The following is a 13970-nucleotide window of genomic DNA, read 5'->3' as shown; positions in this document are numbered from 1 at the left end:
TGTGAAGTTGTTGTGATACAGCAGTCTACCCACAGCACTCTACCCAGGGTGACAGAGTGAGACTTAAAAAAAAAAAAAAAATTCCAAGGAATCCACAGAAAAGCTGCTAGAACTAAGTGATTTTTTTCTCAAGATTGCAAGATACAAGGTTAATATACAAAGCCCAATTATATTTCTATACATTAGCAATGAATAATTAGAAATTACAATTTTTAACAAGTACCATTTACAATAGCATAAATATAACAATATATATAGAATCTGTGTGATGAAAACTAAAACACATTGCTGAAAGAAATCAAAGAAGACCTAAATAAATGGATTGATTGAGATTGGAAGGCTCAATATTGTTAAGGTGTCAGTTCTCTTCAAATGACTAAGGGATTCAAAGCAGTAAAATCCCAGCAGGAATTTTTGTATAATGACAAGCTTATGCTAAAATTAATAGGCAAAGAGCTAGAATAGGCAAAACAATTTTGATAAAGGAAAACCAGTTAGGAAGATTCATGTTAACCAATTTCCAGAATTATTCTAAAGCTATAGTAATTAAGATACATATGGGCTAGGCGCCATGGCTTTTCCCTGTAATCATAGCACTCTGGGAGCTGAGGCATGGATTGTTTGAGCTCAGGAATTTGAGACCAGCCTGAGGAAGAGTGAGACCCTGTCTCTACTAAAAAGTAGAAAAAACCTCTTGGGTGTTGTAGTGGGTGCTTATAGTACCAGCAACTCAGGAAGCTGAGGCAAGAGGATTGCCTCATACCAGGAGTTTGAGGTTGCTGTGAGCTGTGATGATGCCACAGCACTCTACCCAGGGTGACAGAGTGAGACTGTGTCTCAAAAAACAAAAATAGAAAATTTAGCTGGGCATTGTGGCAGGTGCCTATAGTGTCAGCTATTGGGAGACTGAGTCAAGAGAATGGCTTGAACTCAGGAGTTTGAGGTTACTGTGAGCTATGATAGCACCCCTGCATGCTAGGCTGAGGCAACAGAGTGAGACTCTGTCTCCAAAAAAAAGTTCAGCTATAGATAAAGTGATTTTGAAAGTAAGTGCAAGGACAGTTCAGCATAGAAAGGATAGTTGTTTGAACAAAAGTTTCTTGAACAATTGGACATGCATATTCAACAAAATGAACCTCAACCTGAATCTCACACCTTATACCAAAGATTAACTCAAAATGGATCATAGACAAAACAATAAAACATAAAACTGTAACAGGGTGTCACCTGTGGCTCAGTGGGTAGGATGCTGACCCCAAATACTGAGGGTGGCGGGTTCAAACCTGGCCTGGCCAAACTGCAACAACAAAAAAATAGCCCGGCGTTGTGGCAGACACCTGGTAGTCCCAGCTCGAGAGACTGAGGCAAGAGAATCGCCTCCGCCCAGGATTTGGAGGTTGCTGTGAGCTATGTGATGGCACAGCAGTCTACCGAGGGTGATAAAGTGAGACTCTCTCTCTACAATAAAAAAAGTAAATAAATAAAAACTAACACTTTTAGAAGAAAACATAAAAACTTTATGATTTGTAGTTAGGCACAGGGTTCTCGGATAGAACAACAAAAGCATGATCCATTAAAGAATCAAATTATGTTTCAGTTTATCAAAATTGAAATATTTTGCACTGTGAAAGACACTATTAAGAAAATGAAAAGACATGCTTGTCCCCTGTAGTACAGTGGTTATGGTGCAGGCCACATGCACCAAAGCTGTGGGTTTGAACTCGTCCCAGGCCAGTTAAACAACAGTGACAACCACAACAGAAAAATAGCTGCGCATTGTGGCTGGCACCTGTAGTCCCAACTACTTGGGAGGCTGAGGCAAGAGAATCACTTAAGCCCAAGAATTTGAGGTTGCTGTGAGCTATGATGCCATGGCACTCTACCGAGGTTGACATAGTGAGACTGTTTAGAAAAAAAAATACAATTCTAAGTGGCAATATTTTCAAATCACTTATATGACAAAATATTTGTATTTAGAATTTATAAAGAACTTAATATTCAACAAAAAAGTAGGCAACTCAGTTGAAAAATGAACTAAAGTTTTTTTTTTGTTTGTTTGTTTGTTTGTTTGTTTTTTAAGATAGAGTCTTGTTCTTTTGCCCAGGCTAGAATGCAGTGGCACAAGCATAGTTTACTTTAACCTAGAACTCCTGGGCTCAAGCGATCCTCACTTCAGCTTCCTCAGTAGCTGGGACTACAAGTATGCACCACCATGCCTAGCTAATTAATTTTCTTTTTTAGGGATGGGGTCTTGCTATATTGTCCATGCTGGTCTTGAACTCCTGGCCCCAGTTAATCCTCTCTCTTGGCATAGGAAAATTCTGGGGTTATAGGTGTGAGCCACTTTTCCTGGTCTGTTTTGTTTTGTTTTGTGAGATAGGGTCTCACTCTGTTGCCCAGGTTGGAGTGTATTGGCAGGGATATAGCTCACTGTAGCCTTGAACTCCTAGGTTCCAGTGATCCTCCTGCTTCATCTTGCAGAGTACTTGAAACTACTGGTGCATGCCACTATGCACTATGTCTGGCTAATTATTATTATTATTATTATTATTTGTAGAGATGAGGTCTCATTATGGACTCCTGGCCTTAAATGATCCTCCCACTTTAGCCTCGCAAAGTGCTGGGATCATATGTGTGAGCCACTGTGCCTGGATGAACTAATGATTTGAATAGGCATTGCAGCAAAGAAGATGAAATATGTAGGACAAGCAAGCACATGAAAAGATACTGGACATCATTAATTATTAAAACCATAATCTGATACCCCCAATGTACCTCTTAGAATGGCTAAAAACAAAAGTCCTAACTGCTGGCAAGGGTGATGCATGTAGAGTAACTTTCATATATTGACCTTTCTCCTATTTCAGGTATGAATATAATGGCACTTTGTTAGTTTCTTGTAAAGTTAAATATACCATGTGACCCATCAATCTCACTTGTGGACTTTTCCCCCCATATCATACAGTTGATGTGTCAACATCATAACAAGATTTGAAGGAAGCGTATTTCACACATGAGTAAGAAAACCCAGTATTGTGAAAGGATCCCAGTTGAGGTATTTACCCAATAAAACCTATGCTCACTCAAAGCCTGTGTATTTATATTTATAGCAACTTTATTTGTAACTGCTCCCAAACTAGAAACCATTCAACTGTCCTTCATCTGTGGAATGGATAAACAGACTATAGGTACATTTATATATGGAATACTATTCAACACTTAAAAGCCACTTACTATTGATACTTGCATCAATATGGATTGGACTAAAATACATTATGCTAAATGAAAGATGCCAGACTCAGGCTTGGTGCCCATAGTTCAGTGGTTAGGTCGCCAGCCACATAGACCAGGGCTGACAGGTTTGAAACCGGCCCGGGCCTGCTAAACATGACAACTACAACAACAACAACAACAAAAAAGCCGGGCATGTGGCTGGCGCCTGTAGTCCTAGCTACTTGGGAAGCTGAGGCAAGAGAATTGCTTAAGCCCTAGAGTTTGAGGTTGCTGTGAGCTGTGATGCCATGGCAGAGTGCCACATAGCAAGACTCTTTCAAAGAAAAAAAGATGCCACACTCCAAAGACTAGATATACTGTGTGTTCCTGTTTATAAGACTTTTTGGAAAAAGCAAAATTTAAAGGGATAATATCCTATGATCCCAGCATTTTGAGAGGCTAAAGTGGGAGGATCACTTAAGGCCAGGAGTCCATAATGAGGACCAGGTTTTAAGAGTGAAGAGAGGGTTTGACTATAAAAGAACAGCACAAAGGAATTATTTGGGGGGCATTGTAACTGTTTGTATGTTGATTATGGCACTGGATGTAAGATTATTTGTTGAAATTCGTGGAACTGTATATAAGAAGAGTTAATTTTCCTAGATTTAAATTTTAAAATAAAGTTAAATATGTAGCTTAGGAGGAAAAAAAGATGAGAGATTATCAGCTTTTCCCCTTCCCCTATACAAAAAAACTTAATGAAGCACTGGATAAATGGAAAGATATATTTACCGTATTTTTTTTCTTTTTTTGGCAGTTTTTGGCTGGTGCTGGGTTTGAACCCGCCACCTCCGGCATTTGGGGCCAGCGCCCTACTCCTTTGAGCCACAGGTGCCACCCATATTTACCCTATTCTTAGATGGCCTTCAGATACAAGTTTTAGTCATATTAATATACCCACTTAATATAATTCTAATTAGGATCTCAGCAGATTATTTTTTATTTTAATTGGAAAAATGATCTTAATGTTTGTATGGAATATGAACAGATAAGAATAACAAAATAATGAATAGAAAAGTGACTTACCAGTTATTAAACATAACTAGAAACCACTGTATTCAAACAGTATGGTAACTGACAGGAATAGATTGGTGGAAAGAAGCAGATCCCATTATAGATGGAAATTTTATATATGTGTTTTTCATGTCAGTGGAAATAGAATAGTTAAGTGATGCTAAAGCATGACTGATAACCATTTGGAAGAAAATACTGCATAAACTATAGTGAATTCCAGATGGATTAAACCGGCCCCATATACCAAGGGTGGCGGGTTCAAACCCGGTCCTGGCCAAACTGCAACCAAAAAATAGCTGGGCGTTGTGGCGGGCGCCTGTAGTCCCAGCTACTCGGGAGGCTGAGGCAAGAGAATCGCTTAAGCCCAGGAGTTGGAGGTTGCTGTGAACTGTGTGAGGCCATGGCACTCTACCGAGGGCAGTAAAGTGAGACTCTGTCTCTACAAAAAAAAAAAAAAGTTAAATATAAAACAAATTCTTAGGAACCTAAAATTAAGGTATGTGTTCATATATATTGCTGAGTGACTATGGTTCTCATGAGAGGAAAAGACTCTTCCATGCCAGTCTTCTTCCCCTAGTTTTCCAGAGATAACTGTTTAATAATTTGTGCATCTATCTTGTCTTTTTGCTGTGCATTTAAATATGTACAAGAAAATGTGGCTGTAGAAAATACAGAGTTGTTCAGGATGGTTCTTCTTTTATGTATAGAGTGTTATATTGTAAATTTTTTTAAGATTTCAGCTGTCACTCAATAGTATGTCTTAGAGATCTATCAATCTTAGTACACATGGATCTTTTTTATTCTTTTAACTAGTATTTTGATATAATAAAGTTTAGTTATGCTGTGACTCATTTAATCCTGAGTAAGTTACTTAACCATCTTAACCTCAGTTTCTTTGTATTCTTTTTGTTGAGATAGAGTTTCACATTGTCACCTTGGGTAGATTGCTGTGGCATCATAGCCTACAGCAACCTCAAACTCTTGGGCCCAAGCTCCTCTTGCTTCAGACTCTATGAGTAGCTGGGACTACAGGCAACCACCACAATGCCCACTATTTTTATTTTTTTAGAGACAGAGTCTCACTTTGTCGCCTTCAGTAGAGTACTGTGGCATCACAGCTCACAGCAACCTCCAGCTCTTGGGCTTAGGTGATTCTCTTGCCTCATCCTCCCAAGTAGCTGGGACTACAGGTGCCCACCACAGTGCCTGTCTATTTTTTTGTTGCAGTTTGGCTGGGCTGGGTTTGAACCCACCACCCTCGGTCTATGGGTCTGGCACCCTACTCACTGAGCCACAGGCGCTGCCCCTGCTATTTTTAGAGATGGCGTCTCTCTCTTACTCAGGCTGGTTTCCAACTATGGAGGTCAGGCATCCACCTTCCTTGGCCTCCCAGAGTGCTAGGGTGACAGGTGTGAGCCACTGTGCCCGGCCTTTGTATTTTGTTGTTTTAGGCAAAGTCTTGCTCTCTCACCTTGGGTCGAGTACTATGGTATCGTCATAACTCACAGTAATGTCAAACTCCTGGGGTCAAGTGATCCTCCTGCCTTAGCTTCCCAAGTATCTGGGACTTCAAGTGTGTCCCACCATGACTCTTGGCTCATTTTTAGTAGAGATGGGGGGGGTCTCATTCTTGCTCAGGCTGTTCTTAAACTCCCAAGCTCAAGGGATACTCCTGCCTTGGCCTCCAGAGTGCTTGAATTACAGGCATGAGCCACTGTATCTAGCCCAGATTATTTGTAAAATGGAATGATAGTTTCTCAGAAGGTTGTTATGGGGACTGTTATATATAAATACACACACACGTACATACATTTGTGTCTGGAAATCTAATGCACTTTTATTTTAACAGTTCAGAAATTTAACCAGAATAAATGTCTGGGTTTCTAACATTTTGATTATATCTTCCCTGAAATATTAATAGATCTTTTAGGTATGGAATCTAAGGGATTTTTTAGGGAAACTTTCTTGTTATCTATTTTATTACTCTTTCTCAATCAATTTTGGGATATTGATTTGTTATGCAGGTATGTTCACAATGTACTTATGAAACGTAACAACTGCATTGTCACGTGGGAGGTGTCAGAGTAACTAAGAAAGGATGTCAGTGATGATTTAGGCCTTAAGAAAAGAATTGACATGCTAAAATAAATACCCTATGCATACACAAATACAATATAGCATTCATTTGAGTAGCATTAGAAAAGTGCATGAGAATTTCTATAACTTTAACTTGGAACTCATTCTTCCATTTCAGGATCGGAAGTTAACCAAAGCTGAGCAACAGAGGTTCAAGGAAGAAGCAGAGATGTTGAAGGGTCTCCAACATCCCAATATAGTTCGATTTTATGATTCATGGGAGTCTATATTAAAAGGAAAGAAATGTATTGTATTGGTGACTGAACTAATGACATCAGGAACCTTAAAAACGTAAGTTGATTCTGATACTGGAAAAGAAGTTTTATTTGGAAATAATTTTAAGGAGTCATAAAAGTTGTGTATAAAATAGTACTTGATTAAATAATTTGTAGATTCTGAATCTAGTGCCTATATTGCAAGGTAGGTTAAAAATTGAGATGTTAATGAAATTTGCTTGAAAATACAGTGTTGAGAAATTAATATTTGTGGGATATCACAGCTTTAGAATTGGAAATCATTATAGAGAGAATATGGTTTCATTTTGTAAAAGATAATGAAATGTTTGGGGGCTTGGCTAAGTTCACATATCTAGTGAGCAATACTATGTAATTATAGTCTTGTTTTGTTTCTAACCATACTTTTAAATTTGGTAGTATAATCACTTGAAAATATTAAATGTGGGGTATACCTTCTATTTCTTAGCTTTTTAACACTAAAATTTTATAAAGTTAGCCCCTCTGGTGACTCTATGTAAGCAATTATTAGGAAGTAGAGAAGGGCTTTATTTTTAAAATTGTGCTGCCGTTCTAAAATAAAAAGGCCATTTTAGAATAGTTTTTTTTTTTTCTTTTTTATTTTATTTTATTTTATTTTATCTGAATCTCATTATATCACCCTAGGTAGAATGCTGTGGCGTCATAGCTCATAACAACCTCAAACTCTTGGGCTTAAGCAATTCTCTTGCCTCAGCCTCCCACGTAGCTGGGACTACTGGAGTCCACACCACAATGCCTGGCTATTTTGTTGTTGTAGTTGTCATTCTTGTTTGGTGGGCCCGGGCCAGGTTTGAACCTGCCAACTCCAGTGTACGTGGCTGGCATCCTAGCCACTGAGCTATAGGCACCAAGCCAGAATAATGTCTTTTTTTTTTTTTTTTTTGACTTTTTTTTTTTTTTATTGTCGGGGATTCATTGAGGGTACAATAAGTCAGTTACACTGATTGCAATTGTTAGGTAAAGTCCCCCTTGCAATCATGTCTTGCCCCCATAAAGTGTGACACACACCAAGGCCCCACCCACCTCCCTCCTTCCCTCTTTCTGTTCCCCCCCATAACCATAATTGTCATTAATTGTCCTCATATCAAAATTGGGTACATAGGATTCATGCTTCTCCATTCTTGTGATGCTTTACTAAGAATAATGTCTTCCATGTCCATCCAGGTTAATACGAAGGATGTAAAGTCTCCATTTTTTTTAATGGCTGAATAGTATTCCATGGTATACATATACCACAGCTTGTTAATCCATTCCTGGGTTGGTGGGCATTTAGGCTGTTTCCACATTTTGGCGATTGTAAATTGAGCTGCAATAAACAGTCTAGTACAAGTGTCCTTCTGATAAAAGGATTTCTTTCCTTCTGGGCAGATGCCCAGTAATGGGATTGCAGGATCAAATGGGAGGTCTAGCTTGAGTGCTTTGAGGTTTCTCCATACTTCCTTCCAGAAAGGTTGTACTAGTTTGCAGTCCCACCAGCAGTGTAAAAGTGTTCCCTTCTCTCCACATCCACGCCAGCATCTGCAGTTTTGAGATTTTGTGATGTGGGCCATTCTCACTGGGGTTAGATGATATCTCAGGGTTGTTTTGATTTGCATTTCTCTAATATGTAGAGATGAGGAACATTTTTTCATGTGTTTGTTAGCCATTCGTCTGTCTTTAGAGAAAGACTTTAGAGAAAGTTCTATTCATGTCTCTTGCCCATTGATATAAGGGATTGTTGGCTTTTTTCATGTGGATTAATTTGAGTTGTCTATAGATCCTAGTTATCAAGCTTTTGTCTGATTGAAAATATGCAAATATCCTTTCCCATTGTGTAGGTTGTCTCTTTGCTTTGGTTATTGTCTCCTTAGCTGTACAGAAGCTTTTCAGTTTAATGAAGTCCCATTTGTTTATTTTTGTTGTTGTTGCAATTGCCATGGCAGTCTTCTTCATGAAGTCTTTCCCCAGGCCAATATCTTCCAGTGTTTTTCCTATGCTTTCTTGGAGGATTTTTATTGTTTCATGCCTTAAGTTTAAGTCCTTTATCCATCTTGAATCAATTTTTGTGAGTGGGGAAAGGTGTGGGTCCAGTTTCAGTCTTTTACATGTAGACATCCAGTTCTCCCAACACCATTTATTGAATAGGGAGTCTTTCCCCCAAGGTATGTTCTTGTTTGGTTTATCAAAGATTAGGTGGTTGTAAAATGTTAGTTTCATTTCTTGGTGTTCAATTCGATTCCAAGTGTCAATGTCTCTGTTTTTGTGCCAGTACCATGCTGTCTTGAGCACTATGGCTTTGTAGTACAGACTAAAATCTGGTATGCTAATGCCCCCAGCTTTATTTTTGTTACAGAGAACTGCCTTAGCTATATGGGTTTTTTTCCGGTTCCATACAAAACGCAGAATCATTTTTTCCAAATCTTGAAAGTACGATGTTGGTATTTTGATAGGAATGGCATTGAATAGGTAGATTGCTTTGGGAAGTATAGACATTTTAACAATGTTGATTCCTCCCATCCATGAGCATGGTATGTTCTTCCACTTGTTAGTATCCTCTGCTATTTTCTTTCTGAGGATTTCATAGTTTTCTTTATAGGGGTCCTTCACCTCCTTCGTTAGGTATATTCCTAGGTATTTCATTTTCTTTGAGACTATGGTGAAGGGAGTTGTGTCCTTAATTAGCTTCTCATCTTGACTGTTATTGGTGTACACAAAGGCTACTGACTTGTGGACATTGATTTTATATCCTGAAACATTACTGTATTTTTTGATGACTTCTAGGAGTCTTGTGCTTGAGTCTTTGGGGTTCTCTAAGTATGAGATCATGTCGTCAGCAAAGAGGGAGAGTTTGACCTCCTCTGCTCCCATTTGGATTCCCTTTATTTCCTTGTCTTGCCTAATTGTATTGGGTAGAACTTCCAGCACTACGTTGAATAGTAAAGGTGACAGAGGACAACTTTGTCTGGTTCCAGTTCTAAGAGGAAAAGCTTTGAGTTTTACTCCATTCAGTAAAATATTGGCTGTGGGTTTGTCATAGATAGCTTCAATCAGTTTCAGAAATGTGCCACCTATGCCTATACTCTTCAGTGTTCTAATTAGAAAAGGATGCTGGATTTTATCAAATGCTTTTTCTGCATCTATTGAGAGGATCATGTGATCTTTATTTTTGCCTCTGTTAATATGGTGGATAACGTTTATAGACTTGCGTATGTTAAACCAGCCTTGCATCCCTGGGATGAAGCCTGCTTGATCATGATGAATGACTTTTTCGATGATAAGCTGTAAACTATTGGCTAGGATTTTGTTGAGAATTTTTGCGTCTATGTTCATGAGTGAGATTGGTCTGAAATTCTCCTTTTTGTTTGGGTCTTTTCCTGGTTTTGGTATCAGGGTGATGTTTGCTTCATAGAATGTGTTGGGGAAGATTCCTTCTTCCACAATTTTTTGGAATAATTTCTGCAGTACAGGAATCAGCTCTTCCTTGAAGGTTTGATAGAATTCCGGAGTGAAGCCATCTGGACCAGGGCATTTTTTGGTTGGAAGATTTTTTATTGTTTCTTTGATCTCAGTCCTTGAAATTGGTCTGTTCAGGAGCTCTATTTCTTCCTGGCTGAGTCTAGGGAGAGGGTGTGATTCCAAATATTGATCCATTTCTTTCACATTGTCAAATTTCTGGGCATAGAGTTTCTGGTAGTATTCAGAGATGATCTCTTGTATCTCTGTGGGATCAGTTGTTATTTCCCCTTTATCGTTTCTGATTGAGGTTACTAGAGATTTTACTTTTCTATTCCTCGTTAGTCTGGCCAATGGTTTATCTATTTTATTTATTTTTTCAAAAAACCAACTCCTTGTTTCATTAATTTTCTGAATGATTCTTTTGTATTCAATTTCATTGATCTCTGATTTGATTTTGGATATTTCTTTTCTTCTACTGAGTTTAGGATTAGATTGTTCTTCTTTTTCCAATTCCATAAGATCTCTTGTGAGATTGTTGATGTGCTCTCTTTCTGTTTTTCTAATGTAGGCATCTAAAGCGATGAATTTTCCTCTCAAAACTGCTTTTGCAGTATCCCACAGGTTTTGGTAGCTTGTGTCTTCATTGTTGTTATGCTCAAGGAAGTTAATGATTTCCTGTTTTATTTCTTCCTTCACCCATCTGTTATTCAACAGAAGATTGTTTAGTTTCCATGCCTTTGTGGGGGGTCGAGCATTTTTGTTAGAGTTGAGTTCCACCTTTAGTGCCTTATGGTCTGAGAAGATACAAGGTAAAATTTCAATTCTTTTGATTCTGTTGATATTTGTTTTGTGTCCCAGGATATGATCAATTTTGGAGAATGTTCCATGGGGTGATGAGAAGAATGTATATTCTTTATCTTTGGGATGGAGTGTTCTATATGCGTCTATCAAGCACAGTTGTTCTAGGGTCTCATTTAAGTCTCTTATATCCTTGTTTAATTTCTGTTTAGAGGATCTGTCCAGCTCTGTAAGAGGAGTGTTAAGGTCCCCTGTTATTATGGTATTATCAGATATCATATTGCTCAGACTGAGTAAGGTCTGTTTCAAGAATCTGGGAGCATTTAAATTGGGTGCATAGATATTTAGAATTGAAATGTCTTCTTGTTGTATTTTTCCCTTGACCAATATAAAGTGACCATCTTTGTCTTTTTTGACTTTAGTTGCTTTAAATCCACATGTATCTGAAAATAAGTTTGCAACTCCTCTTTTCTTCTGAATTCCATTTGCCTGAAAAATTGTCTTCCAACCCTTGACTCGGAGCTTTAATTTGTGTTTTGAAGCCAGGTGTGTTTCTTGCAGACAGCAAATGGATGGCTTGTGTTTTTTAATCCAGTCCGCCAATCTATGTCTCTTCAGTGGGGAATTCAAGCCATTAACATTTATTGAGATAATTGATAAGTGTGGTAGTATTCTATTCGTCTTATTTTGTGAGAGTCCATTGCTTAGTTTTATCTTTTGCATCAGTGTGGAGGTTTGGTTCTGTCCTTTCATTTCTGAGTTCTTACTTTGCTGCTGATCCATTGTGGTGGTCAGTGTGCAGAACAGGTTGAAGTATTTCCTGTAGAGCTGGTCTTGTTGTGGCGAATTTCCTCAATGTTTGTATATCCGTAAATGATTTGATTTCTCCATCAATTTTGAAGCTTAGCTTAGCAGGGTACAGAATTCTGGGCTGGAAATTGTTCTGTTTAAGGAGATTAAAGGTAGATGACCATTGTCTTCTTGCTTGGAAAGTTTCATTAGAGAAGTCTGCCAATCTGATGGATTTGCCCCTGTAGGTCAACTGGCGCTTACTCCTGGCACCTTGCAGAATCTTTTCTTTTGTCTTGACTTTGGACAGGTTCATCACAATGTGTCTTGGAGAAGCTCGGTTAGAGTTGAGGCGACCTGCGGTCCGATAGCCCTCTGAAAGTAGTGTATCAGAATCTTTGGTGATATTTGGGAAATTTTCTTTTATAATTTTCGCTAGTATGGCTTCCATTCCTCTGGGGCATTCTTCTTCCCCTTCTGGAATTCCTATAACTCGTATGTTGGAACGCTTCATAAAATCCCATAATTCTGAGAGTGAAAGTTCTGCTTTCTCTCTCTTCTTTTCTGCCTCTTTTACTATCTGAGTTATCTCAAAAACTTTGTCTTCTACCTCTGAAATTCTTTCTTCTGAATGGTCTAACCTTTTGCTGATACTTTCCATTGCATCTTTAAGTTCCCTGATTGACTGTTTCATTTCCTTCAGCTTCGGTATATCCTTTTTATATTCTTCATATCGTTCATCTCTTAATTGATTCTGTTTTTGGATTTCCTTTTGGTTATTTTCCACTTTATTAGCAGTTTCCTTCATTGTTTCCATCATTTCTTTCATTGTTTTCAACATGTGTATTCTAAATTCCCTTTCTGTCATTCCTAACATTTCTGTATAGGTGGAATCCTCTGCAGTAGCTACCTATGGTCCCTTGGCGGGGTTGTTCTGGACTGGTTCTTCATGTTGCCTGGAGTTTTCTGCTGATTCTTCCTCATGGGTGATTTCTTTTATCTGTTTCCTTGCCCTAATTTTCCTTTCACTTCCTCTTGCTCTTTAAGTTCTCGTGCCTGTGGACTAAGGGTTACAGGACCAGAAGGGTGAGAAGGTTGAAGAGCAAAAAAGGGATGAAAGAAAGGAGGACCGAGTGATAAGGAAAAAAAAAGAAAAATAGAGAAAGCTGAGGGTGTGGGTAAAAGGAATATTGACAAAAAGAAGAAAGGCACAGAAAGAGGGAGACAGAGCAATATAGGTGTACAGTAGGGTACTTTGATACAACCTTAAAGAAAAAAAAAGAAAACACCTTCTGGGGGTGCCCAGTTGGGTGGTTCCCTTGAGGTCAGCAGCTCTTTGCTAACCTGATCAGACACAGTACCCCACCTCCACCAAGTAGAGAGGAAAGACAAAAATGCTATAAATCAAACCAAAACAAGCAAACAGAAAACTTCACAGGATAAAATTGGCTGGAAAAACCAAATAATAGTGGTAGAAACACTAACAAAAATGAAGTTCTAATTATTGAAATAGGCAGCAATGGGAAATTATAATTAAACTAGAAAAATTGAGAAAGAAAAAGGATCTGTATGGAAAAGGTTGAACTTGAAAAACAAAACAACAATCCACAACATCAAAATAAACAAAAAAGACAACCAAAGCAAAAAAAAAAAAAAAAAAAAACCAACCAAAAACAAAGCAGTATGTATATGTTATTGAATATTGTCTGGGCAACACGTGGTCTTCTGGAGTATGAGATGTTAATCACAGTTCTGATACGACTGGAGGCTGCTAGTTTCTCAAACCCCAACAGGTAGACACCCTAAATCTCTCTTCAGCCCACTTAAAAGGCACTTTGAACTTGTTCACTTACTGAGCAGAAGCTTTCTCAGGGATGTGCTTGTCGCTGGAATCACTGCTGAAGTGGCTATCCACTTACCCAGTGTGTCAAAACTGGTCTCCCTCTGCCCCCGAGGGTTAGGGCTGCAAGGCGGCTCAGACCCCGCCCTTAGTCTACTTGGTCGCTGGATTACCAGCTCCCACCCAATTCCAGCTCTGCCACCCTGAGGGCGGAGCTTGCCGGGGCAGATCGCTCACAATGTCTGCCTGTGACCCAGAGCCAAACACTATTAGGTCCGTCTGGCTCAGCGGCTCAGACTGGGGCCCTAGACAAAGGCCACAGTTCTCCGCACTCCCGCTCAGGCTCTCCCCAAGGCAGTTCAGCTGAGTGCCAAGTCCAAAGACACCAAAACAGTTCACAGGTAAGGCCT

At 38.9% G+C, this 13970-nt stretch overlaps 1 protein-coding gene and 1 pseudogene across 1 annotated transcript in view; one reads left to right on the top strand and one right to left on the bottom strand.

Annotated features, from left to right (window-relative positions):
* Window positions 1-13970, top strand: part of WNK3 (WNK lysine deficient protein kinase 3) — a 348186-nt gene that overhangs the window by 51677 nt on the left and 282539 nt on the right. The window contains exon 3 of the mRNA XM_053579253.1: window positions 6542-6714. Within this exon, the coding sequence (XP_053435228.1) occupies window positions 6542-6714 (173 nt within the window). The remainder of the gene's footprint in view (window positions 1-6541; window positions 6715-13970) is intronic.
* LOC128578909 (uncharacterized) lies at window positions 2956-3045 on the bottom strand (annotated as a pseudogene).

The sequence above is a fragment of the Nycticebus coucang genome, chromosome X, assembly GCF_027406575.1.
Source record: "Nycticebus coucang isolate mNycCou1 chromosome X, mNycCou1.pri, whole genome shotgun sequence".
NCBI classification, from domain to species: domain Eukaryota; kingdom Metazoa; phylum Chordata; class Mammalia; order Primates; family Lorisidae; genus Nycticebus; species Nycticebus coucang.
The sequence above is the reverse complement of the archived record's forward strand: the minus strand, read 5'-3'. Positions and strand labels throughout refer to the sequence as shown.